This window comes from Phocoena phocoena, chromosome X (genome assembly GCF_963924675.1).
Source record: "Phocoena phocoena chromosome X, mPhoPho1.1, whole genome shotgun sequence".
In the NCBI taxonomy this organism is placed as follows: domain Eukaryota; kingdom Metazoa; phylum Chordata; class Mammalia; order Artiodactyla; family Phocoenidae; genus Phocoena; species Phocoena phocoena.
This window is the reverse complement of record NC_089240.1, coordinates 65620834-65648586: the sequence shown is the minus strand read 5'-3', so window position 1 is coordinate 65648586 and position 27753 is coordinate 65620834. Positions and strand designations below refer to the sequence as shown.

At 37.2% G+C, this 27753-nt stretch overlaps 1 protein-coding gene across 1 annotated transcript in view; it reads right to left on the bottom strand.

Annotated features, from left to right (window-relative positions):
* Positions 1-27753, bottom strand: part of ATP7A (ATPase copper transporting alpha) — a 79214-nt gene that overhangs the window by 10272 nt on the left and 41189 nt on the right. The window contains exons 7-16 of the mRNA XM_065900624.1: positions 26303-26379; positions 25883-26108; positions 23263-23496; positions 22028-22119; positions 20155-20282; positions 7199-7353; positions 6854-6988; positions 4653-4847; positions 2904-3086; positions 982-1198 (exon numbers count right to left, since the gene is read on the bottom strand). Coding sequence (XP_065756696.1) covers positions 982-1198; positions 2904-3086; positions 4653-4847; positions 6854-6988; positions 7199-7353; positions 20155-20282; positions 22028-22119; positions 23263-23496; positions 25883-26108; positions 26303-26379 — 1642 coding nt within the window. The remainder of the gene's footprint in view (positions 1-981; positions 1199-2903; positions 3087-4652; positions 4848-6853; positions 6989-7198; positions 7354-20154; positions 20283-22027; positions 22120-23262; positions 23497-25882; positions 26109-26302; positions 26380-27753) is intronic.

Here is a 27753-nt window from a genome sequence, read left to right as displayed (position 1 = left end):
TCCCTGGTGGCGCAGTGTTTGAGAGTCCGCCTGCCGATGCAGGGGACATGGGTTCATGCCCCAGTCTGGGAAGATCCCACATGCCACGGAGCGGCTAGGCTCATGAGCCACCGTTGAGCCTGCGCGTCCGGAGCCTGTGCTCTGCAACAGGAGAGGCCAGAACAGTGAAAGGCCCACTTATCGCCAAAAAAAAAAGTGACCACTGGAGAGGGGGCTAAATGAGATCGCCAGTGGACTTAAAACAGTTTCACTAGTATGGATGGGGCAGAAGCCAAACTGTGCAGTGAAGAAGTGGATTCAGCCAGCCTAGACTACTCTTTCTAGAAGCTTGGATATTAAGGAAAAGAAAGACAGGTAGGATAAAATCTAGATGGGAATACAGTGATTTTGATGGAAGAAATGTTTATATGTTTAGGAGAAGGAGCTACAACAGTGTGTTGGAAAAAAAAGAAACAAGGGGACATAACAGAGCATGAGGTTCCTGAGGAATCAAGAGAGGGTGGGATCTAGGGCAAAGATGAGGGGATTCATTAGGCAAGATGAGGGATACTTCTTTCCCTGAAAAAGGAAACATTCTGAGCAAAAAAACCTGAAAGAACACATGTCTGAGAACCTTAAATTTCTGTGTGAAAAATAAGCAGGACAATTTACTTAGGGAACTAGCGGGAAGGCCACAGGAGCTTGTGAAGGATACAAAAGGTTTGGAGCAGCTGTGGTGAGAAATAAAAGAAAGAAAGCTGAACTAAAAGATGGAAGATCAGCTAAGGCTAGACTTTATCACCCTCTACTGTAATCAAGGAGCACAGCTGAAAAATGTTCTTGGGTAACTGAGTAAAATAATTAGAAGGCCTACAGTGAAACTGATTTACGAAAATGAAACCATGACACCAATCTTGTTTCTTATATAACAGTTCAGATTATAAAGTTAGACATCTGTTAATAACTGTCCCATAATTGGTACTACAAAGAAAATTAGCTTACTTGAGAGCTGGGCATCAATAATCATGGAAGATGAAGTTGATGACTGCTCATTACTTGTATCTATTTGAACCAGGGATGCATTTTTAATATTATTTTCCTCTATCTTCCAGTTATCCTTGTGTAGCAAGCCTTCAATATTGGTGACTTTACAGCTAATACCACAGCCTGGCACAACCTGGAAATCTATGCAGGTACCCAAGGTTTCAGTGTCCAGCTCCTAACGGATAGAAACAGAAGGATTTCCTCTGCTGTTCTAATAATCCAAGGTCCTCATTAGCAAGATCAAAGATTACTGCTGGTTAATTCTAAATGTTTAGACACAATCTACATGCCTGGTTAATTCTGAATGTTTAGAATAAAACTATCACTTATCATTGCCTATTTGACAGTGGGTTTTTGATAAGGACGAAGGAACAGAGCATTGCATATAATGTTCAAAGTTAGAGGAGACGCTCACAATACTTATTTTAAATCCCACTTTATAAGATTTATACCAACTTTAAGGAAAGAAAATGTGGAAGGTTTATCAATTTTCTCTGTCCTTTCCAGTAGAGAATTACAAGTTACATATTTAATTCTATTTTCAAGTCAGATTTTCTATTCAGTACAGGGAAAAGGGTAACAAAGAACAGGGCCTTCAGTTACCAGAGGGTCTCTCTAGTATGATTCTGTGTCCTTAGTGAGCCAAAGAATTCTGGTGACCATCACTGTTTCCTGTCTCTTTATATCTTCATCCTCTCTGTTATTTGATTTGGGTGTAAAGAAGCCAGGTCAGTAATAGTTAATAGGTAAAAAGGAAAGAACAAATAAAGAAATGGCAACACCAGTGGTGAAACTGCCATGTTCTAACTGAAAAACTATGTGAGATAATTTACAAAGAACTTATACAAATCAATGAGAAAAAGGTAAACAATCTTATGAAAAAATAGGCAAAGGATACAAGCAAACAGGGTATAGAAAAAGAAATTCAAATGGCCAATACACATGTGAAAAGATGCTCAACCTTATTCATAATTAAAAAATGCAAAGTAAACCATCAATGAATAAATATTTTTTACTTATTGAATTGGAAAAAATAAACTGTTGGTGAGAATGTGGGGAAATGGGCATTCAACTTCTCGTGAAAATATAAACTGGTACACCTTTTTGTGTGGGTGTTGATAATATTTGTCATTTGAGCATTGGTAATATTCATCAGAATTTAACAGCATGTATCCTTTGATCTAGCAGTTGCATTGATAGGCATTGAACATTAGAGATAAATGTGCAAAAGCTGACAAGGATGTTAACTGTACACTGTAAGGGCCAAAAAACCAATCATACAATAGAATACAATATAGTCATTAAAAACAATGAGGCAGATCTATATGTCCTGATATGGAAAAATCATTTAATAAAGTCTTTTTAAAAGGTACCAAAGATTGGTCATTGTATCACCTTTCTATGTAAAGTTTAAAAAATAATAAATGCTGGTATATGAACTAAAAATGGTTAACAGATGCACACTTTTGTGAATATACTAAAAATTATTGAATTGTAACTTTACAAGGGTGAACTTTATGGTATGTGAATTTTACCTCAATAAAGCTGTTATTTAAAAAGACTGTTAACAGGTTAATACTTGTTAAACTTTGGAGAGAGGAATTATGGAAGGGGGCAGGGAATGAGGTTTTCCTTTTTCGTTATGTAATGCTGAACTATCTGAATTTTCCTACCATAAATATGTATTACTTCTATATTAATTTTTTAGTTGACTGGGGTTATCTGTGTGGTAGGGTTATAGTTAATTTTTGTTTTCATCTTTATACTTTCCTGCATGAAGAGATTAAGACATACAAAATAAAATGAGAAAACATGAGTCTCTCTAGCTTCATACCAACTATATATATGTAAATCATGAATAAACAAGGGAAAAATTGTACCTGCTTGCAGTATTTGGTTATTGCTGCTCCTAGAGGGTGTTCACTGTTACTTTCAGCAGTTCCCACAATGGCCAGGATCTTATTGCATGACATTCTGTTACTTTCCACTAGAACCTTTACTTGATTCACTACTGGGGTTCCATGGGTTATGGTTCCAGTTTTATCAAATACCACTACCTTTACCTGTAAGAAAATCAAAATACAATGCACCTATATGGCTTGATAATTCTTAATATCAGCTTTCCAGAAATGAGAAAAAGGTTTACTTTGACAAACACATTACTATCTTGTTTCGTAAAAGCTGACCTCTGATTTAATTGGACTAAATAAACTGTCTTTGGGAGAATAAAAAGAAGGGAGAAAAAGGGAAGAAATATCCTTAGTTACACCTAATAGCCCTCCCTTGCAAATGTTCAACGTACTGTGGACATATGTTAAATAACTAGAACTACTTGTTAAGAGTTGACTGTTAATAGGTAATTAAGAGATGCCTCTAGTGCTTCTAGGGAAAGAGAAAGGCTTTCAGTACTAATGAATAGATCTGTAGGGGAAATCTGGGCAGTAGGCAAATGATTATAAGTAAGTAATTAAGTTGAAGTGTGCACCAGATAAGACCTTCTGTGTTGCTTTGACTTTATTGGGTCTAGATGAGAAGCCTGCCCTGAGAAGAGACAGCTCAGGGAACCAACGAGGGAAACTCAGACCAGGTAGGAAAAAGGAAGAGTCTGGAACTAAAGAACAGTCACCTCACAGTAAACTCGGATAATGAAACTTGAGAAATGAATAGCTTGAGGAACTGAGATGAAAAGAGATATGACAATTAAGTACAAAGCATGATTCTGGATGAAATTAAAAACAGCTATAAAGGATTATGGAGTCAGCTGAGGAAACTGGAATATGGACAACAGATTAAAAAAGAGTATTAATATCAACTTCTTGATTTTGATCTTTGTACTGTGGTTATGTAAGAGATTGCCCTTGTTCTTAGGAAAGGGGCTTCATATCTGCAGTAAAGGGTATATGGGAGTTCTTTATACCATTCTTTCAACTTTTATTTAAGTTTGAAATCATATCAAAATTTAAAATTACTATAAAAATTAGTAGCCTGTATTCACTGGCTAGATGAGGTTCCAAATCTGTTCTAAGTTGTGTTCTGTGTTTACTACATGCATCTCTTTATAGTTTATATCCTCATAATAAGAACATACTAGAAGGAACATCATTTTAGTTTAAGTCAAATAGCCTTGATTGAGATTGTGATGGCAATTCTAATAGGAGAGAGATCAGGGACAGGATTATATTCCTCAAGTCATAGTTGCAAACTGTCAGCTGGTGGCAGCAAAGGCAGAGGAACAGCAAGCCCTATATAATGGCGAACAGCACAAACATGGAGCCACACACAAACGGGTTATTAGAAGCCTGATAGACTTGGGCAAATTGCCTGAGCAAATATCTATGGTGTCTTCCTGCCCTAGAGACCAGTCTAATCTGAGCTGGGATAGGACTCCAGGTTTTCCACACCAGGGTCTACTCTAAAGAGAATAGGTCTGGAGTAGTTTTAGAGGTCTCATATAACTAAGGCCAATCCAGAGCAGAACCAAACTGACACCTTTCCTACCTCAACCCTCACGATAGTGCCAGAAGAGGCTCAGCTTATGGGCTATGTAGAAATAATTTAAGACTCTATTTTTCAATACGGGTGCTATTGCCAGTTTGAATGAGACAACTTAGTTCTGGGAAGTATCTTACCTTATGAGCCATCTCCAATGGCTCACCACCTTTGATTAGTATGCCATTTTGAGCGCCTACTCCGGTACCCACCATCACGGCAGTTGGAGTGGCCAATCCCAGTGAACAGGGGCATGCAATGCACAGAACTGTGATTGAGGCTTGGAAAGCAAAGCGTATTATTGTTTCTGTTCGGGAGATACTTCTGTTGTAGCCCTTGAGAAGAAACGCATGAATTTTGATTACTGATTCAGAGCTGGATAAAACAAAAGGAACAAAGCTTAACTCTATTTAAATAAAACCAAAATTTTGGAGTCACACATAATCCTGCTTAGCTACCAACATACGTTTTAGCTATTAGTAAGAAAACACTTTTTTTCTTTTATGAATATAAGATATTGTTGACATAACTGGTAAACAAGTTACAGTCCTAAAATCAAGATTTCAATTTTGCTGATTCCAGAGTTACAAACTATGGAGTGAATATAAGGAACATAATAAAAGTCAACTCCCCCCCCCATATTGAGAGAATAAGTGTTTTATTAGGGACTTTCAAATATAGCTGCAAACATACGACCCAATTCTCAACATATTTGATCCTGAACAAAAATAATTCTGTACTTCTGTACACTAACACCATAAAGCTGTCTTTCACACTATTCTTTAAAGACAATGAAAAAAATCACCCAGTTTGCAAAGGTTGCTTCACCACATTTCAATAAAATTCTTTTGGACAAAACAATGTGAACTGAGTATATCTGGTAGTATAGCTCTTAGTGACATTGAGTATTTGCTTCTGTGGTTAAGTGTGATCGATAGTATTAGGAGAAATCTCCTAAGGACTCCCTGAACTCATGAGAAAAATTCCTGAAGGAGACACGTTCCAAAATACTTCCCAGCAATCCTCTTGTTCAATGAGTACTCCACCAATATGAATCATTTAAAGAAACTTTTTAATATTATACTAATGACCATATCATGTAATAGATACATAGATGTTATGATTCTACCTGTTCTTTAATTGAAGGGAAAAACAGCATGAAACAGTGTACAGCATGGCATTTTTAAAAGAAAGAAACACAACAAAGTAAGACTTTCTTAGAAATAATGGTTTTACAGTGCTATGTTCTTACTAAGTTCTCAAATACTTAAACTAAGTGATCATCTAAGAGTTATATATATAGAGAGAGACAGAGTTGGAAGAGATTTTCATAGACATCTAAGCTTATGCTTTCATATATGTCATAAGTGTATGTTTTCACCTACACTAATTCCAACCCTGAAATTTAGGTATTATTATCACTATATTACAGATGACAAAACTGAAGATAAGAGAAATTCAGTGACTTAAAGGTTTTATCTCTAACATGAGGTACAGTCCAGGTCCCATATGTTAGAGAACATCATAGAACTAGAGAAAAGCAGACACTAATATTATATTTATAAAGCACTTAATAAATTACAAAGTGTGTCTAATATATATCATCTTTTCTAACTTTTACAACTGCAAGTTATGTTGGATGAGCATTATTAAAATCTCACTTGAGAGGTGAGGAAACCGAAGCTCAAAGAGAAATCAAGTTGACCTAAGATCACACTGATGGTATGTGGCAGAGCTGAGATCCCAAGGTTTTCCTCAATATATCCATTGTCCTTTATGAAAGCAAAATCATGCTGGGACTCAGACTAAGTATAAAATGTGAAAGGTCACTATAGGCATACCTCGGAGATATTGTGGGTTCAGTTCCAGACCACCGAAATAAAGTGAGTCACAAGAATTCTTTGGTTTCCCAATGAATGTAAAAGTTATGTTTACACTATACCGTAGTCTACTAAATGTGTAACATCATTATGTCGCAAGAAACATGTACATACCTTAATTAAAAAATAATGCTGTTGGAAAAATGGCGTCGATAGACTTGCTCGACGCAGAGTTGCCACAAACCTTCAATTTGTAAAAAACACAATATCTGCAAAGCACGATAAAGCAAAGTGCAATAAAACGAGGTATGCCTGTACTTGCTTTTGGAAAATCACAAGTCATAATGAAAAAAACCTTTTATGTTTTCTTTTATATTTACAGAAATGCAAATGTTATTCTTATCATCCTCTCACTCCAGTCTGTTAAAGATACCAGTAATTATTAGTTATTTTCCAATTACTTACTTATGCAAAAGATTCACACAGTTTTACATATGAAAAAGGTGTTATAAGTCACTCACAGGAAAGTAGGTTTCCACGATTTCAAAATTCAGAAATCCAATTATAATCCAAACCAAAAGGGTAGCAATGGAAACAATGACAATAAAAGGAACAAAGTAGCCACTGAGTTTGTCTGCAAACTGCTGGATAGGAGCCTAGAATTAAAAAAAAAAAAGATACGTATATCAAAGTCTCCTTTTTTGATAATGAATACAGAGCATATTTGGTATTGAGCACAAATATTTTAATAAACTCCATATTAATACAGCTAGAATTAATCAAAGGAACACATAAAAACTAGATCAAGATTTATACTGAGTGGGCTTTCATGAAAATACTTTGTTTCTCCTAGGGAGTTAATTTACCTTTGATGTTTGTGCCTCCTCTACAAGTCTGACAATTTGAGAAAGGGTTGTGTCTGCTCCAACATGGGTTGCACGGATAAGGAGTGACCCATTCTGGTTAATGGAACCAGCAATCACTGTGCTGCCAGACTTCTTAGCCACAGGCATTGCCTCCCCTATATAAGGAGTAAAGATACATTTAGGGAGCATAAATAAATACTATCTTGAAATATACAGTTATTTGTCAATTGTCAATATCTAGAAAGGAGATTCTTATTTCCTGAAATAGAATCTGGACAAATGCCTAGGTGAAGGTTGCCCTCTCTCTTTCCTTATGTCAGTTCTGGGCCAAACCCAGGGATATATATCTTAAACTGGAAAAACCTAATGTGTTAACTCTTATTGGCAGGTACTTTTGGACTTCCACCCTAGTCTTAGATCATTGCTTCTCAACCTGTTCCCAAGGAGCCTTTATAAATGTAGGAGAGAGTTCTTGGCTGTAATAACTACAGGTGGAGCATGGGTACTGCTACTCCAATTTAGTAGGTCAGGGTCACGGATATTAAATGTACCGTGTGTAGGATAGTCAGTCAGAACTAAGAACTGTCCCATCCAAACTAGCAATAGCACCCCTACTGAGAAACACAGAATCCTAAATTATTTCCACACAATTCATAAACTGAGCCACTATCGTAAGGACTGAGGTAGGAAAGGTGTTATTTTGGTTCTGCTCTGTATTGGCCTTAGTTATCTAAGATCTCTAAAATTACTCCAGGCTTATTCTCTTTAGAGCTGTCCCTGATGTGGAAAACCTGGAGTCCTATCCCAGCTCAGGCTAGACCAGTTTTTAGGGCAGGAAGACCCAAAAGGTATTTGCTCAGGAAAATTTACCAAAGTCTACTGGGCTCTACAGCAGAATGTGACAACTTCCTCTGGTTATACATTCTAGTAATTAACAATCCTCAGTGAAAAGAGCCTTCAGTAGCATAAATAAAACCACAAAGAAAATCTGCAGAAACTGATTTAATACATTCTTTAAAAAACTCATATTCTCTTCGCTCATTATTTACTCGGTCCATAGTTTCTACAAAAAGCTCTTCACATTTCATGTCTATTTTTTTAAACATCTTTATTGGAGTATAATTGCTTTACAGTGTTGTGTTAGTTTCTGCTGTATAACAAAATGAATCAGCTATAAGCATATGTATATCCCCATATTCCCTCCCTCTTGCATCTCCCTCCCGCCCTCCTTATCCCACATCTCTAGGTGTTCACAAAGCACTGAGTTGATCTCCCTGTGCCATGCAGCTGCTTCACACCAGCTATCTATCTTACATTTGGTAGTGTATATATGTCAATGCTACTCTCTCACTTCCTCCCAGCTTACCCTTCCCCTTCCCCGTGTCCTCAACTCCATTCTCTATGTCTGTGTCTTTCTTCCTGTCCTGCCCCTAGGTTCATCAGACCCTTTTTTTTTTTAGATTCCATATATATGTGTTAGCATATGTATTTGTTTTGCATTTTCTGACTTACTTCACTCTGTATGACAGACTCTAGGTCCATCCACCTCATTACAAATAACTCAATTTTGTTTCTTTTTATGGCTGAGTAATATTCCATTGTATATATGTGCCACATCTTCTTTATCCATTCATCTGATGATGGACACTTAGGTTGCTTCCATGTCCTGGCTATTGTAAATAGTGCTGCAATGAACATTATGGTACATGACTTTTTGAATTATGGTTTTCTGAGGTATATGCTCAGTAGTGGGATTGCTGGGTCATATGGTAGTTCTCTTTTTAGTTTTTTAAGGAACCTCCATACTGTTCTCCATAGTAGCTGTATCAATTTACATTCCCACCAACAGTGCAAGAGGGTTCCCTTTTCTCCACACCCTCTCCAGCATTTATTGTTTGCAGATTTTTTGATGATGGCCATTCTGACCGGTATGAGGTGATACCTCATTGTACTTTTTTTTTAACATCTTTATTGGAGTATAATTGCTTTACAATGGTGTGTTAGTTTCTGCTTTATAACAAAGTGAATAAGTTATACATATACATATGTTCCCATATCTCTTCCCTCTTGCATCTCCCTCCCTCCCACCCTCTCTATCCCACCCCCCTAGGTGCCACAAACCACCAAGCTGATCTCCCTGTATTATGCGGCTGCTTCCCACTAGCTATCTATTTTATGTTTGATAGTGTATATATGTCCATGCCACTCTCTCACTTTGTCACAGCTTACCCTTCCCCCTCCCCATATCCTCAAGTCCATTCTCTAGTAGGTCTGTGTCTTTATTCCCGTCTTACCCCTAGGTTCTTCATGACCTTTTGTTTTTTTCTTACATTTCAAATATATGTGTTAGCATACGGTATTTGTTTTGCATTTTCTGACTTACTTCACTCTGTATGACAGACTCTAGTTCCATCCACCTCACTACAAATATCTCAATTTCATTTCTTTTTATGGCTGAGTAATATTCCATTGCATATATGTGCCACATCTTCTTTATCCATTCATCTGATGACGGACACTTAGGTTGCTTCCATGTCATGGCTATTGTAAGTAGAGCTGCAATGAACATATTGGTACATGACTCTTTATGAATTATAGTTTTCTCAGGGTATAGGCCCAGTAGTGGGATTTCTGGGTCGTATGATACTTCTATTTGTAGTTTTTAAAGAAACCTCCATACTGTTCTCCATAGTGGCTGTATCAATTTACATTCCCACCAACAGGGCAAGAGTGTTCCCTTTTTTCCACACCCTCTCCAGCATTTATTGTTTCTAGATTTTTTGATGATGGCCATTCTGACCGGTGTGAGATGATATCTCATTTTAGTTTTGATCAGTAATTCTCTAAAGATTAGTGATGTTGAGCATCCTTTCATGTGTTTGTTGGCAATCTGTATATCTTCTTTAGAGAAATGTCTATTTAGGTCTTCTGCCCAGTTTTGGATTGGGTTCTTTGTTTTTTTGATATTGAGCTGCTTGTATATTTTGGAGATTAATCCTTTGAAGGTTGCTTCGTTGCAAATATTTTTTCCATTCTGAGGGTTGTCTTTTCGTCTTGTTTATGGTTTCCTTTGCTGTGCAAAAGCTTTTAAGTTTCATTAGGTCCCATTTTTAAGTTTTTGTTTTTAAGTAACTTTTTTTTTTTTTAACATCTTTATTTAGGTATAATTGCTTTACAATAGTGTGTCAGCTTCTGCTTTATAACAAAGTGAATCAGCTATACATATACATATGCTCCCATGTGTCTTCCCTCTTGCGTCTCCCTCCCTCCCACTCTCCCCATCCCACCCCTCCAGGCTGTCCCAAAGCCCCGAGCTAATATCCCTGTGCCTTGCGGCTGCTTCCCCCTAGCTATCTACCTTACTACGTTTGTTAGTGTGTATATGTCCATGACTCTCTCTCGCCCTGTCAAAACTCACCCTTCCCCCTCCCCATATCCTCAAGTCCGTTCTCCAGTAGGTCTGCGCCTCTATTCCTGTCTTATCCCTAGGTTCTTCATGACATTTTTTTCCTTAAATTCCATATATATGTGTTAGCATACGGTATTTGTCTTTTTCTTTCTGACTTACTTCACTCTGTATGACAGACTCTAGGTCTATCCATCTCATTACAAATAACTCAATTTCATTTCTTTTTAAGGCTGAGTAATATTCCATTGTGTATATGTGCCACATCTTCTTTATCCATTCGTCCGATGATGGGCGCTTAGGTTCTTTCCATCTCCGGGCTATTGTAAATAGAGCTGCAATGAACATTTTGGTACATGACTCTTTTTGAATTTTGGTTTTCTCAGGGTATATGCCCAGTAGTGGGATTGCTGGGTCATATAGTAATTCTATTTGTAGTTTTTTAAGGAACCTCCATACTGTTCTCCATAGTGGCTGAACCAATTCACATTCCCACCAGCAGTGCAAGAGTGTTCCCTTTTCTCCACACCCTCTCCAGCATTTATTGTTTCTAGATTTTTTGATGATGGCCATTCTGACTGGTGTGAGATGATATCTCATTGTAGTTTTGATTTGCATTTCTCTAATGGTTAATGATGTTGAGCATTCTTTCATGTGTTTGTTGTCAGTCTGTATATCTTCTTTGGAGAAATGTCTGTTTAGGTCTTCTGCCCATTTTTGGATGGGGTTGTTTGTTTTTTGTTATTGAGCTGCATGAGCTGCTTGTAAATTTTGGAGATTAATCCTTTGTCATTTGCTTCATTTGCAAATGTTTTCTCCCATTCTGAGGGTTGTCTTTTGGTCATGATTATGGTTTCCTTTGCTGTGCAAAAGCTTTGAAGTTTCATTAGGTCCCATTTGTTTATTTTTGTTTTTATTTCCATTACTCTAGGAGGTGGGTCAGAAAGGATCTTGCTGTGATTTATGTCATAGAGTGTTCTTCCTATGTTTTCCTCTAAGAGTTTGATAGTTTCTGGCCTTACATTTAGGTCTTTAATCCATTTTGAGCTTATTTTTGTGTATGGTGTTAGGGAGGGATCTAATCTCATACTTTTACATGTACCTGTCCAGTTTTCCCAGCACCATTTATTGAAGAGGCTGTCCTTTCTCCACTGTACATTCCTGCCTCCTTTATCAAAGATAAGGTGTCCATATGTGCGTGGGTTTATCTCTGGGCTTTCTATCCTGTTCCACTGATCTTTCTGTTTTTGTGCCAGTACCATACTGTCTTGATTACTGTTGCTTTGTAGTATAGTCTGAAGTCAGGGAGCCTGATTCCTCCAGCTCCTTTTTTCGTTCTCAAGATTGCTTTGGCTATTCGGGGTCTTTTGTGTTTCCATACAAATTGCGAAATTTTTTGTTCTAGTTCTGTGAAAAATGCCAGTGGTAGTTTGATAGGGATTGCATTGAATCTGTAGATTGCTTTGGGTAGTAGAGTCATTTTCACAATGTTGATTCTTCCCATCCAAGAACATGGTATATCTCTCCATCTATTTGTATCATCTTTAATGTCTTTCATCAGTGTCTTATAATTTTCTGCATACAGGTCTTTCGTATCCTTAGGTAGGTTTATTCCTAGATATTTTATTCTTTTTGTTGCAATGGTAAATGGGAGTGTTTTCTTCATTTCACTTTCAGATTTTTCATCATTAGTATATAGGAATGCCAGAGATTTCTGTGCATTAATTTTGTATCCTGCTACTTTACCAAATTCATTGATTAGCTCTAGTAGTTTTCTGGTAGCATCTTTAGGATTCTCTATGTATAGTATCATGTCATCTGCAAACAGTGACAGCTTTACTTCTTCTTTTCCGATTTGGATTCCTTTTATTTCCTTTTCTTCTCTGATTGCTGTGGCTAAAACTTCCAAAACTATGTTGAATAAGAGTGGTGAGAGTGGGCAACCTTGTCTTGTTCCTGATCTTAGTGGAAATGCTTTCAGTTTTTCACCATTGAGGATGATGTTTGCTGTGGGCTTGTCATATATGGCCTTTATTATGTTGAGGAAAGTTCCCTCTATGCCTACTTTCTGGAGGGTTTTTATCATAAATGGGTGTTGAATTTTGTCGAAAGCTTTCTCTGCATCTACTGAAATGATCATATGGTTTTACTCCTTCAATTTGTTAATATGGTTTATCACATTGATAGATTTGCGTATATTGAAGAATCCTTGCATTCCTGGAATAAACCCCACTTGATCATGGTGTATGATCCTTTTAATGTGCTGTTGGATTCTGTTTGCTAGTATTTTGTTGAGGATTTTTGCATCTATGTTCATCAGTGATATTGGCCTGTAGTTTTCTTTCTTTGTGACATCCTTGTCTGGTTTTGGTATCAAGGTGATGGTGGCCTCGTAGAAGGAATTTGGGAGTGTTCCTCCCTCTGCTATATTTTGGAAGAGTTTGAGAAGGATAGGTGTTAGCTCTTCTCTAAACGTTTGATAGAATTCACCTGTGAAGCCATCTGGTCCTGGGCTTTTGTTTGTTGGAAGATTTTTAATCACAGTTTCAATTTCAGTGCTTGTGATTGGTCTGTTCATATTTTCTATTTCTTCCTGATTCAGTCTTGGCAGGTTGTGCATTTCTAACAATTTGTCCATTTCTTCCAGATTGTCCATTTTATTGGCATAGAGTTGCTTGTAGTAATCTCTCATGATTTTTTGTATTTCTGCAGTGTCAGTTGTTATTTCTCCTTTCTCATTTCTAATTCTATTGATTTGAGTCTTCTCCCTTTTTTTCTTGATGAGTCTGGCTAGTGGTTTATCTATTTTGTTTATCTTCTCAAAGAACCAGCTTTTAGTTTTATTGATCTTTGCTATCGTTTCCTTCATTTCTTTTTCATTTATTTCTGATCTGATTTTTATGATATCTTTCCCTCTGCTAGCTTTGGGGCTTTTTTGTTCTTCTTTCTCTAATTGCTTGAGGTGCAAGGTTAGGTTGTTTATTCGAGATGTTTCCTGCTTCTTAAGGTGGGCTTGTATTGCTATAAACTTCCCCCTTAGAACTGCTTTTGCTGCATCCCATAGGTTTTGGGTCGTTGTGTCTCCATTGTCATTTGTTTCTAGGTATTTTTTTATTTCCTTTTTGATTTCTTCAGTGAACATTTCATTATTAAGTAGTGTATTGTTTAGCCTCCATGTGTTTGTATATTTTACAGATCTTTTCCTGTAATTGATATCTAGTCTCATGGCGTTGTGGTCAGAAAAGATACTTGATACAATTTCAATTTTCTTAAATTTACCAAGGCTTGATTTGTGACCCAAGATATGATCTATCCTGGAGAATGTTCCATGAGCACTTGAGAAAAATGTGTATTCTGTTGTTTTTGGATGGAGTGTCCTATAAATATCAATTAAGTCCATCTTGTTTAATGTATCATTTAAAGCTTGTGTTTCCTTATTTATTTTCATTTTGGATGATCTGTCCATGGGTGAAAGTGGGGTGTTAAAGTCCCCTACTATGAATGTGTTACTGTCAATTTCCCCTTTTATGGCTGTTAGTATTTGCCTTACGTATTGAGGTGCTCCTATGTTGGGTGCATAAATATTTACAATTGTTATATCTTCTTCTTGGATCGATCCCTTGATCATTATGTAGTGTCCTTCTTTATCCCTTTTAATAGTCCTTATTTTAAAGTCTATTTTGTCTGATATGAGAATTGCTACTCCACCTTTCTTTTGGTTTCCATTTGCATGGAATATCTTTTTCCATCCCCTTACTTTCAGTCTGTATGTGTCTCTAGGTAAATTTTTGTTTTTAATTCCATTTCTCTAGGAGGTGGGTTAAAAAAGGATTTTGATGTGATTTATGTGACAGAGTGTTCTGCCTCTGTTTTCCTCTAAGAGTTTAATAGTGACTGGCCTTACATTTAGGTCTTTAATCCATTTTCAGTTTATTTTTTGTGTATGGTGTTAGGGAATGTTGTAATTTCATTCTTTTACATGTAGCTGTCCAGTTTTCTCAGCACCACTTATTGAAGAGGCTGTCCTTTCTCCATTGTATATTCTTGCACCCTTTATCAAAGATAAGGTGACCATAGGTGTGTGGGTTTATATCTGGGATTTCTATCCTGTTCCATTGATCTATATTTATGTTTTTGTGCCAGTACCATACTGCCTTGATTCCTGTAGCTTTGTAACATAGTCTGAAGTCTGGGAGCCTGATTCCTCCAGCTCCGTTTTTCTTTCTCAAGATTGTTTTGGCTATTCAGGGTCTTTTGTGTTTCTATACAAATTGGGCAATTTTTTGTTCTAGTTCTGTGAAAAATTTCATTGGTAGTTTGATAGGGATTATACTGAATCTGTAGATTGCTTTGGGTAGTATAGTCATTTTCACAATGTTGATTCAATGTTGATCCAAGAACATAGTATATCTCTCCATATGTTTGTATCATCTTTAATTTCTTTAATCAGTGTCTCATAGTTTTCTGTATACAGGTCTTTTGTCTCCTTAGGTTTATTCCTCGTATGTTATTCTCTTTGTTGCAATGGTAAATGGGAGTGTTTCCTTAACTTCTCTTTCAGATTTTTCATCATTAGTGTATAGGAATGCAAGAGATTTCTGGGCATTAATTTTTTATCATGCAACTCTACCAAATTCATTGATTAGCTCTAGTAGTTCTCTGGTAGCATCTTTAGGGTTCTCTACGTAGAGTATCATGTCATCAGCAAACAGGGACAGTTTTACTTCTTCTCCAATTTATATTTCTTTTATTTCTTTTTCTTCTCTGATTGCCGTGGCTAAAACTTCCAAAACTTTGTTGAATAGTAGTGGTGAGAGTGGACAACTTTTTCTTGTTCCTATCTTAGGGGTAATGGTTTCAGTTTTTCACAACTGAGAATGATGTTGGCTGTGGGTTTGTCATATATGGCCTTTATTATGTTGAGGTAGGTTCCCTATATGCCTACTTTCTGGAGAGTTTCTATCATAAACGGGTGTTGAATCTTGTCAAAAGTTTTTTCTGCATCTATTGAGATGATCATATGGTTTTTCTCCTTCAATTTGTTAATATGGTGTATCACAATGATTGATATGCGTATATTGAAGAATCCGTGCATTCCTGGGATAAACCCCACTTGATCATGGTGTATGATCCTTTTAATGTGCAGTTGGATTCTGTTTGGTAGTATTTTGTTGAGGATTTTTGCATCTATGTTCATCAGAGATATCGGGCTGTAGTTTCTTTTGTGACATCTTTGTCTGGTTTTGCTATCAGGGTGATGGTGGCCTCATAGAATGAGTTTGGGAGTCTTCCCCTCTCTGTTGTATTTTGGAAGAGTTTGAGAAGGATAGGTGTTAGCTCTTCCCTAAATGCTTGATAGAATTCACCTATGAAGCCACCTGGCCCTGGGCTTTTGCTTATTGGAAGATTTTTAATCATAGTTTCAATTTCAGTGCTTATGATGTGTCTGTTTATATTTTCTGCTTCTTCCTGGTTCAGTGTCAGAAGGTTGTGCTTTTCTAAGAATGTGTCCATTTCTTCCAGGTTGCCCATTTTATTGGCATAGACTTGCTTGTGGTAAACTCTCATGATCCACTGTATTTTTGCAGTATCAGTTTTTACTTCTCCTGTTTCATTTCTAATTCTGTTGATTTGAGTCTTCTCCTTTTTTTTCTTGATGAGTCTGGCTAATGTTTTATCAATTTTGTTTATCTTCTCAAAGAACCAGCTTTTAGTTTTACTGATCTTTGCTACTGTTTCCTTCATTTCTTTTTCATTTATTTCTGATCTGATATTTAAGATTTATTTCCTTCTACTAACTTTCAGGGTTTTTTTGTTCTTCTTTCTCTAATTGCTTTAGATGTAAGGTTAGTTTGTTTATTTGAGATTTTTCTTTCTTTTGAGGTAGGACTGTATTGCTATAAACTTCCCTCTTAGAACTGCTTTTGCTGCATCCCATAGATTTTGGGTTGTCGTGTTTTCATTGTCATTTGTTTCCAGGTATTTTTTGATTTCCTCTTTGATTTCTTCAGTGATCTCTTCGTTATTTACTTGTGTATTGTTTAGCCTCCATGTGTTTGTATTTTTCACATTGTTTTCCCTGTAATTGATATCTAGTCTCACAGCACTGTGGTCAGAAAAGGTACTTGATACGATTTCAATTTTCTTCAACTTACCAAGGCTTGATTTGTGCCCCAAGATATGATCTATCCTGGAGAATGTTCCATGAGCACTTGAGAAGAAAGTGTAATCTGCTGTTTTTGGATGGAATATCCTATAAATATCAATTAAGTCCATCTTGTTTGATGTATCATTTAAAGCTTGTGTTTCCTTATTTATTTTCATTTTGGATGATCTGTCCATTGGTGAAAGTGGGGTGTTGAAGTCCCCTACTATGATTGTGTTATTGTCGATTTCCCCTTTTATGGCTGTTAGCATTTGCCTTATGCATTGAGGTGCTCCTATGTTGGGTGCATAAATATTTACAATTGTTACATATTCTTCTTGGATTGATCCCTTGATCATTATGTAGTGTCCTTCTTTCTCTCTTGTAATAGTCTTTATTTTAAAGTCTATTTTGTCTGATATGAGAATTGCTACTCCAGCTTTCTTTTGATTTCCATTTGCATGGAATATCTTTTTCCATCCCCTCACTTTCAGTCTGTATGTGTCGCTAGGTCTGAAGTGGGTCTCTTGTAGACAGCATATATATGGGTCCTGTTTCTGTATCCATTCAGCCAGTCTATGTCTTTTGGTTGGTGCATTTAATCCATTTACATTTAAGGTAATTATTGATATGTATGTTCTTATTCCCATTTTCTTAATTGTTTTGGGTTTGTTTTTGTAGGTCTTTTCCTTCTCTTTTTTTGCCTGCCTAGAGAAGTTCCTTTAGCATTTGTTGTAAAGCTGGTTTGGTGGTGCTGAATTCTCTGTACTTTTGCTTATGTGTAAAGGTTTTAATTAATCCATCAAAACTGAATGAGGGGGCTTCCCTGGTCGCACAGTGGTTTGAGAGTCCGCCTGCCGATGCAGGGGACACGCTTCGTGCCCTGGTCCGGGAAGATTCCACATGCCATTGAGCGGCTGGGCCCGTGAGCCATGGTTACTGAGTCTGTGTCCAGAGCCTGTGCTCCGGAAGAGGGAGGCCATAACAGTGAGACGCCCGCATATCGCAAAAACAAAAGAAAAAAAATGAATGAGATCTTTGCTGGGTAGAGTAATCTCGGTTGTAGTTTTTCCCCTTTCATCACGTTGAATATGTCCTGCCACTTCCTTGTGGCTTGCAGAGTTTCTGCCAAAAAATCAGCTGTAAACCTTATGGGGATTCCCTTATACATTATTTGTTGCTTTTTCCTTGCTGCTTTTAACATTTTTCTTTGTATTTAATTTTTGATAGTTATTTAATGTGTCTCAGCATGTTTCTCTTTGTGTTTATCCTGCATGGTACTCTCAGTGCTTCCTGGACTTGATTGACTATTTCCTTTCCCATGTTAGGGAAGTTTTCGACTATAATCTCTTCAAGTATTTTCTCAGATCCTTTCTTTATCTCTTCTTCTTCAGGGACCCGTATAATCCAAATGTTAGTGCATTTAATGTTGTCCCCAAAGCCTCTGAGACTGTCCTCAATTCTTTTTATTCTGTTTTCTTCATTCTGCTCCCTGTCAGTTAGTTCCACCATTTTATCTTCCAGGTCACTTATCCGTTCTGCTGCCTCAGTTATTCTGTTACTGATTCCTTCTAGAGTATTTTTAATTTCAGTAACTGTGTTGTTCATCACTGTCTGTTTCCTCTTTAGCTCTTCTTGATCCTTGTTAAATGTTTCTTGTATTTTCTTCATTCTGTTTCCAATATTTTGGATCATCTTTACTATCATTTGTCTGAATTCTTTTCCAGGTAGATTGCCTATTTCATCTTCATCTATTTGGTCTTGTAGTTTTTTACCTTGCTCCTTCATCTGTAACATAGTTTTTTGTCATTTCACTTTTTTTTCTTTGATGGGTGGTGGTGTATTCCTGTCTTACTGGTAGTTTGGCCTGAGACATCCAGCACTGGAGTTTGCAGGCAGTTGGATAGAGCTGGGTCTTGGTGCTGATATGAGGACCTCCGAGAGGCCTCACTCCAATTGATATTCCCTGGGGTCTGAGGTTGTCTGTTAGTCCAGTGGCTTGGACTCTGAGCTCCCACCACAGGAGCTCAGGCCAAACCTCCAGCCTCAGAACCAAGATCCCACAAGCTTTGTGGTGTGGTAAAAAAAGAAAAAAAAAGGTAGAAAGAAAGAAAAAAAGGAGCAGTACAATATCAACGAATAAAAAATAAAATAAAATTAGAAAGATAAATATTGTATTAGGAAAAATAAAATTATAATTGAAACAACTGCAACAAGGTAAAATAAAACCACAACAGAAAAAAGAAAAAAAACCAAGGTGGGGGGCAAGGAAGAAGCCAAAAGGAGAGATCACTAACAAAGTATAAAGAATAAAATAAAATTACAAAAATAAAAGAAAAAAAAAAGACTTGGCTATGGGGGTGGAGTTTAGGGGGGGTGGAACTTAGGCAGGGGCAGGGTTTAGGGTGTGGCAGGACCTAGGCGGGTGGGGAAGTGACATTTGAGCGTGGGGTGGGGCCTAGACGGGGAGACATTCAAGCATGGGGAGGGGCCTCTGCTTAGGACCTGCGCTAAAGGGGACAGGCAGCACGTGGAAATGAGGGCCTCTGGAGTGTTGAGTTCCCGAGTTTGGAGGTAGGGCCCTGGGTGAGGGTGTGTGGGTGGAGTTTAGGCCCAGCTCATTGGAGGGGGTCTCCGAGTGTAGAGGTAGGGCCCTGGGTGGGGGTGTAGGGCAGGGCTTGGGCTCTGTGTGGCAGGAGGGAGGCTCCAAGGGCAGAGGATTAGGCCTGGGAGCCCAACAGGTGCCCCGGTGCCTAAGTGGACAGGGAAAGCACTGGCCCCTTCCCTTTCGTTCCTTCTTGCCCCTCCCCCACCGCCTCCCCCAGGGTCTCCCCTGTTCCTGATGGACTCCTAACCGTGGGTGGGTCCCACTGGGTGTAGGAACGCCTCCCCTCCCCCAGCCACCCCTCAGGGGTGCCAGTCCCAGAGGTCCGGACTTTACTTTTGCTTCCCCTTCCCTCCCACTCCCTCAGGACCTGCATGGCTGGAGGGGACCTAGGTGGGTAGAGAATCAGGCCCGGGATCTCAGGAGGTTCCAGGGCCCAAGTGAGCAGGGGAAGCCTGGCCATGCTCCCTTTTGATCCTCTGTCCACCCAGTGGTTCCCTAATTTCCTCCTTCGGGTGTGGGATCCTTGCCCCTCAGGGGCGCCAGTCCCATCCCACCTCCACTTCTCCTCCCCCTTCACTCCCCCCATGCCCCATGTCCTACCCAGTGGCTGGGGGTTCCTCCCATCCCGTTAGGTGTCTGTGGTTCCCCACTGGTGCCTGGTAGGTGCCCTAGTTGTGAGGAGATGCGAATTCTGCATCCTCCTAGTACACCATCTTTTGGACTTCTTTCATGCCTATTTTTAATTAACACTTTGGATTCACTTCACTTTCATGTCATGATCCTCTGAAAGAACATACCTGTGATGAGGGACTCATCTACCATAGAATGTCCTTCAATAACACGCCCATCCACTGGAAATTTGCCTCCTGGAACCACTTTAATGATGTCTCCACGTTGTACAAGTTCCACATCCACTTGCTCTTCACTGGATATGAGTTAAAATAAAAAGCACCATGACAGTATGCTTCTCCCCCTGATCTTTCCATGCAAGCTTTTTAGTTGACATCAAGCTTATGGCCCCATAATTGCTACCAATGGAAGTTAAAGCCAACATTTAAGTTAGGAACTACAGTGTCAGTCTTTTTCACTGTTGGGGAATAGCTCAGTAGCTAGCACAAAGAAGCACTCTAAATATTTATTGAATAGTCATTGAAAGCTTTAGAAAGAATGTAATGGGTTTTACTGAACAAAACAACTAATTTATTGTATACATTTGCCTAAATAATTTTATGAGGAAAGGAATGAGAAATACAAAAGAATGAAATCTAATCAAGTCTTTAGCTCTAACTTCCAGTTTACAGGTAATATAGGAGTTATAGAACAAGTTAAATGATTCCAGACAGAAACAGAGACAAATTTGGACTGTGGGATTTTCTAAAGGACTACTGATAGATGTTTCTTTACCAAGTCAAATGTATGGAGAGGGAGGAGCAGGGAGGAACAAGGGAGGGAGAACTGGAGAGAGGAGCTATTCTACATTAAAACAAACATGTCAGGAGAAAGACAGATACTGTATGATGTCACTTATATGTGCAATCTAAAAAATACAACAAACTAGTAAGTACAACAAAAAAGAAGCAGACTCACAGATGTAGAGAAATAACTAGTGGTTACCGGTGGGAAAAGGGAACGGTGAAGAACAATATAGGGTAGAGGATTAAGAGGTACAAACTACTATGTATAAAATAAATAAGCGACAAGGATATATTGTACAACATGGGGAATATGGCCAATATTTTATAATAGCTATAAATGGAGTATAACCTTTAAAAATTGTGAATCACTACATTGTACACTTGTAACTTATATACTATTGTACATGAACTATAACTCAATTTAAAAATCAAAAAAAAACCAAACAGGGGCTTCCCTGGTGGCGCAGTGGTTAAGAATCTGCCTAACAATGCAGGGGACACGGGTTCAATCCCTGGTCCAGGAAGATTGCACATGCTGTGGAGCAACTAGGCCCATGCGCCACAACTACTGAGCCTGCGCTCTAGAGCCCATGAGCCACAACTACCGAGCCCATGCACCACAACTACTGAAGCCTGTGCACCTAGAGCCCGTGCTCTGCAACAAGAGAAGCCACCACCATGAGAAGCCCGTGCACTGCAGCGAAGAGTAGCCCCCGCTCGCTGAAACCAGAGACAGCCCGCACACAGCAATGAAGACCCAACACAGCCAAAACAAAACAAAAAACTCAAAACTTAAAACAAACAAACATATCAGTCAAATGCAGTGACACATGGACCTTTTCTGAATTCCATTTCAAACAAAGAAACTTAAAACAGTTTGGAGACAACAGGAGAAATGTTAATATGGACTGTGTATTAGATCACATTAAAGAATAATTGTTCATTTTGTTAGATGCAGTATGGGCATTATGATTATATTAGACTATGTCCTTTTTTAGAAATACAACAGGAATATCTGCAGTAAAACCATATAACCATATAACCATATAACTGGGATTTACTTTAAAATTCTACTGCAACAACAGAAAGAAAAATAGATTGTATAGACGAAGTAAAGTGTGGCAAAATGTGAATAATTGTTAAATCTGGGAGATAGATTATGTGAGTTCATTATACCTTTCTCTCTACTTCTGTGTATATTTGATATTTTTCCTAAGAAGTTAAAAAGAGAAGGAAGAATAATGAAGGTAAATACCTCAAGACGATATTATCAGAGTCGAGAGTTACAATAGTTGCTTCTGTAGCTTGTAGTGAAATTAGTTTGGCAAGAGCCTCTGATGTTTTGCCCTATAAATTAAAACACATACGTTAACAATGCTAAGAAAGAAAAAGTCTTATGTAAAATAAAGGCATAATCTTTAACATTTACTTAAAAGACAACTTTAGGAATGTTAATTAATTCAAATCAGAAAATGTTTCACTTTGAAAATATGAAGTACACAAAATATAAAATGTATTATTAGGTATAATTTATAAATAAATAATGTAAATTAATAAGAAAAACATCAGAACCCAATAGGTACATGAGCAAAGGACATAAATAGGCAATTCATTTAAGAAGAAATATAATACCTGCTGTGTAGAAAATGTTTACCTCTGCTATTAATGGAAGAAATGCAAACTAAAGCAACTCTATGATACCATTTAATGCCTACTAACTTAGCAAAAATTTAGATAGGAGTCAGTGCTGATGAAGTTGTAGTAAAACTACTTCACTAACATACCCTTGATGGCAAAAATTGTTAAGATTAGTAGAATGAGCCATAGAAAGATTTATGCCCTTTAATCATATCCTTTGTAATTTATCCTAAGATAGTAATTCAGTAGAAATAACTATTAACCATGTTTAATGCAGGATTACCTAAAATTAAACTCTGGAAACAATCTAATTGAGAATAAAATCAGAATGGTTTAGTAAATTATAGCACATTGATTTGAGAGAATATTATTCAGAAACACTGAGTAATTATCTAGACTGCAAAAATGGGGAAAAAACTTTAAAGTGTTAAGGGCACAAAGTGGTATGGATACCATGTTTGCCACACCGTAAAATATAAACGTATGTAGAACAGGATTAGAAAGTGATTTCCGTTATACCATGGGATTGTGGGTGAATTTTTTTCCATCATTATTTTAAATCTGTGGTCGCATCAATTTTTCCATTAATAATGTGATATAAGTAAAATAAGTACTCTTAAATGTCTCTTAAAATAAACAAGGACACACTGTATTATCTAAAGTATTAATTCCATAAATTTGGTAAATCTTCTAAAGGAATATTTAACCTAAAATACTGCCAAAACAAAAATACTTCTTTTAGTACATCGTTAACTACATAAATCAATGTATATTTCCAATAATTGGTCTAGAAAATATTACGGTCATTTACCCACCCAAGATTTTAATAAATGTCACCCTTTCTTACTTTACCTTTGCTACATGTTCCAGCCACCGGCCTAGTGCAATAAACACAAATAGCATAGGAGGTGTGTCAAAGAAAGTAACAGGGTTCACTTTGGCTCTCTCATACATTGCAACCAGAAGAATAACCAAAGAATAAGCAAATGCAATGGTAGTTGCCAGCACAATCAGTACGTCCATATTTGCAGTTTTATGTTTCAGTGCTTTGTAGGCCTGAATGTAGAAGTGCCAGCCTCCAAAAAACTGTAATATAGAAACAGTGATTAGTGCTTTTAAAAAAAGCTGAAATTCACATATATACCTCAATAACTAAGATGTAGTATCAATGTTAATTTCCTTTGGCTTTTATTTAATCCATAAACAACTAAGGAGAGATTATTTTTTTTGGCTGCACCATGCGGCCTGCAGGATCTTAGTTCCCCAATCAGGGATCGAACCTGGGCCATGGGGAATTCCCCTAAGGAGAGTTTTTTTTTTTTTTAAGCTGAAACAATAGTGCTTGTATTTTAGCAGATAAGTGTGTGTGTGCGTGTGGGGGAGGGTGGATTCAAATTGCTGTACAAGCCCTTGGCAGCTCTCTGCTATGATCCAATGGATATTCCATAATATAAAGAAAGTCAAGTGGTTCTCGGATTCTTCTTTTTGAAGCCAGCAAAAACAAGAACCAGGAAAAGAATTACATTATTTTGACAATGATTTTTTATATAAAACTCACCTCCCTCTTCTCAAATTCAACCTATCACAAGCTATTGGATCTGTCCACTGTTTTCGTTAGGAAACATAACCGAAAAGCTTATTGTTCATTAGTATAGAGAAACATACTAAGATGTTTTAAGAATACTTACTGCTTTTTATAAGGATCAGAAAAAGGAATAGATCTATTAGATGGAAGTGTTCCACAGTAAAAGTTTATCTCAAAAGAAGAGTTGAAAAGTCCAAAGAAGACATACAGATGGCCAAGAAACACATGAAAAGATTTTCAACATCACTAATTATTTGAGAAATGCAAATCAAAACTACAATGAGGTATCACCTCACAGCGGTCAGAATAGCCATCATCAGAAAATCTACAAACAATAAATGCTGGAGCGGCTGTGGAGAAAAGGGAACCCTCTTGCACTGTTGGTGGGAATGTAAATTGATACAGCCACTATGGAGAACAGTATTGAGGTTCCTCAAGAAACAAAATAGAATTACCATATGACCCAGCAATCCCACTACTGGGCATATACCCAGAGAAAACCATAATTCAAAAAGACACATGCACCCAATGTTCATTGCAGCACTATTTACAATAGCCAGGTCATGGAAGCAACCTAAATGGCCACTGACAGACGAATGGGTAAAGAAGATGTGGTACATATATACAATGGAATATTACTCAGCCATAAAAGAGAATGAAATTGGATTATTTGTAGAGATGTGGATGGACCTAGAGACTGTCAAACAGAGTGAAGTAAGTCATAAAAAGCAAAACAAATATCATATATTAACGCATATATGTGGAATCTAGAAAAATGGTACAGATGAACCGGTTTGCAAGGCAGAAATGGAGACACAGATGTAGAGAACAAACGTATGGACACCAAGGGGGAAAGTGGGGGCCAGGGGAGGATGATGAATTGGGAGATTGGGATTGACATATATACACTAATATGTATAAAATGGATAATTAATAAGAACCTGCTGTACAAAAAAAGAAATAAAATAAAATTAAAAAAAAAACATACAGAGAGTAATGAACTTAAGTGCCATGGAGAAATAATATAACTATTATGATTATTTTACAGAATAAATTAATAATAAATATATTAAAATAAAATATATTTAATATAATTTATATAAAGAGAATTTTAATGCATTTAATATAAAATATAAATATAAAGAAATAAAATATAACATTTTATCAATTCTTTTCCAACTTAGGTTGTTACAGAATATTGAGCAGACAATGTTATGTGGCAGCCTGGATGGAAGGGGAATCTGGGGGAGAATGGATACATGTATATGTATGGCTGAGTCACTTTGCTGTGCACCTGAAACTATCACAACATTGTTTATCGGCTACACTCCAATATAAAATAAAAAGTTAAAAAAAAGAATATTGAGCAGTTCCCTGTGCTATACAGTAGGTCCTTGTTGGCCATTATCCATTTTAAATATAGCAGCATGTACATGTCAATCCCAGACTTCCTACATGCATATGTATAACCGAATCACTTTGTTGTACACCTGAAACTAACACAACATTATTAATCTATTGTACTCCAATATAAAATAAAAAGTTAAAAAAAGACAATAAAAATAAAATAAAGTATAACATTTTATTATTATAATAACTTTAAATATAAAGTTACATACAATAGCAGATATGAATACCAAATTCATAACTGAAGATGAATTGAACTCTTATTCTCTGCTTTGCCATTAAACAGTATCCTTCGGGGTTAAAATGGAATTTATTATTATCTACTTTAACCACTCAGTTTAAGATTATTTTTGTAAAGCATCCAGCATAAAATGATCGTACTTCTGGCCAATATTTGTTGTACGATTGAAAATAGCCTCATCTATCACATTTTGGCTATTTTTCATTATTAACAAATATACTTGCTAACATTTCACTTGCCTGTACAGGTACACACAATAAAAAAGATAGCAAATTCATGATGGACAATCCTGGCAGGATCTGGCGCTCCAGGAACGTAGAAGAATGAATGCTAATCATTTCTTCTTGGCTCATGTTCTGATTATGGTGAAGAGTTGCAAGGTGGTGGTCCATAACCATCATATATATCATCAGCCCCATTACAGGAATACAGAAAAACAGGCTTACAAGAAAGGCCCGTCGCCATCTAATATAGAAAAGAAAAATCATTTGAGTAAATAGGTAATGGTTAAAGATTCTATGTACTATAAGGAAATATAACTTGTGACCAATTCCCACCCAGTGTAAGGATGATATTGAAAAACTGACATGCTAACAGTTTATTAAATTTGTAAAGAGGAATCAAAATCTGTTTTTCACTGACATTCCAAAAGTACTTACTGTCTTATCTCTCGCTTATGGTCTAGGTGGCTTGCTGACCGGTCCTTCTTGACCAAAGAAGCTTCAAAACCTAAGCTCTAAGGAAATTCATGAGAAAACAATTATTTCACTGAATGTATAAATATTACCTACAGAAATTCTAAGCTGTGGTATTGTCATTAAGAACAACTCAATTCAATTACTAAGTGCAAGTCATTCTGGGGAATATAAAGATGAAGATGTGCTTCCTTCTCTTAATTACCTTTGTTTCTAATCTTTCATCAAAGAAATGAGTATTTTCTCAACTCTATTTGATGTCTATCCTACTGTTCTCAAACTACTGATTTAACTCAAGTGCAGTTGTCCTCAGTAGAGGTTCTTATATCAAGAAGTCAACTAAAGCCTCCAATAAGTAATTTTGGAAAAAAGCAGAATCTATTACTTGGTCAGGCCGACAGAGTGTATGATGACCTAATAAAGACAGAATTGAGATATATACACTACTATGTATAAAACAGATAACTAATAAGAACCTACTGTATAGCACAGGGAACTCTACTCAATATTCTGTAATGATCTATATGGGAATAGAATCTAAAAAAGAGTGGAGGGCTTCCCTGGTGGCGCAGTGGTTGAGAGTCTGCCTGCCGATGCAGGAGACATGGGTTCATGCCCTGGTCCGGGAAGATCCCACATGCCGCGGAGCGGCTAGGTCTGTGAGCCATGGCCACTGAGCCTGCGCATCCGGAGCCTGTGCTCCACAACGGGAGAGGCCACAACAGTGAGAGGCCCGCGTACCGCAAAAAAAAAAAGAGAGTGGATATATGTATAACTGATTCACTTTGCTGTACAGCAGAAACTAACACAACATTGTAAAGCAACTATACTCCAATAAAAAGAAGAGAATTCAGCAGTAAAATCATAAATCGTACACTTAGACAAGCATCTTACTAGTACTGATGTATATTAATCACTTTATTTTTAATTTTAGCTTTGACATCTATCAAGTCATTGATCCATCCATCCCCTGAAAGTACAGAAAACTGAATATTAGGCCACAAAAGCTAGCACCATACTAAATATATTATTCAAGGGTTTGCATATGCAGTCCTTATTCTTGTTGTACCCGAAAAAAGAACACGAACGAAAATTTTCCGCAATAAAATAAAGTACTGAAAGAAAATTACACCTAAGTAAGACTCATATGAACATAGACAGTAACATACACTATATTTCAAACTGCTAGGGAAAATGCTGCCATCTTACGTTTCTTGGCAGTATAACACAGTGAAAAGAGCAAGCATGAGCATTGGAGTCAGAAAAATTAGGCTCAAATCCCAGCTATGACACTTACTACCTATGTGACTTTGAGGAAGTAACATCTCATAACCTGAGCTTCCTCACTTCCAAAATGAAGATGACAGCACTGTTGTGAGAATTAAATCAAGAGTTGAAGCTTTGCAATTTTGGTA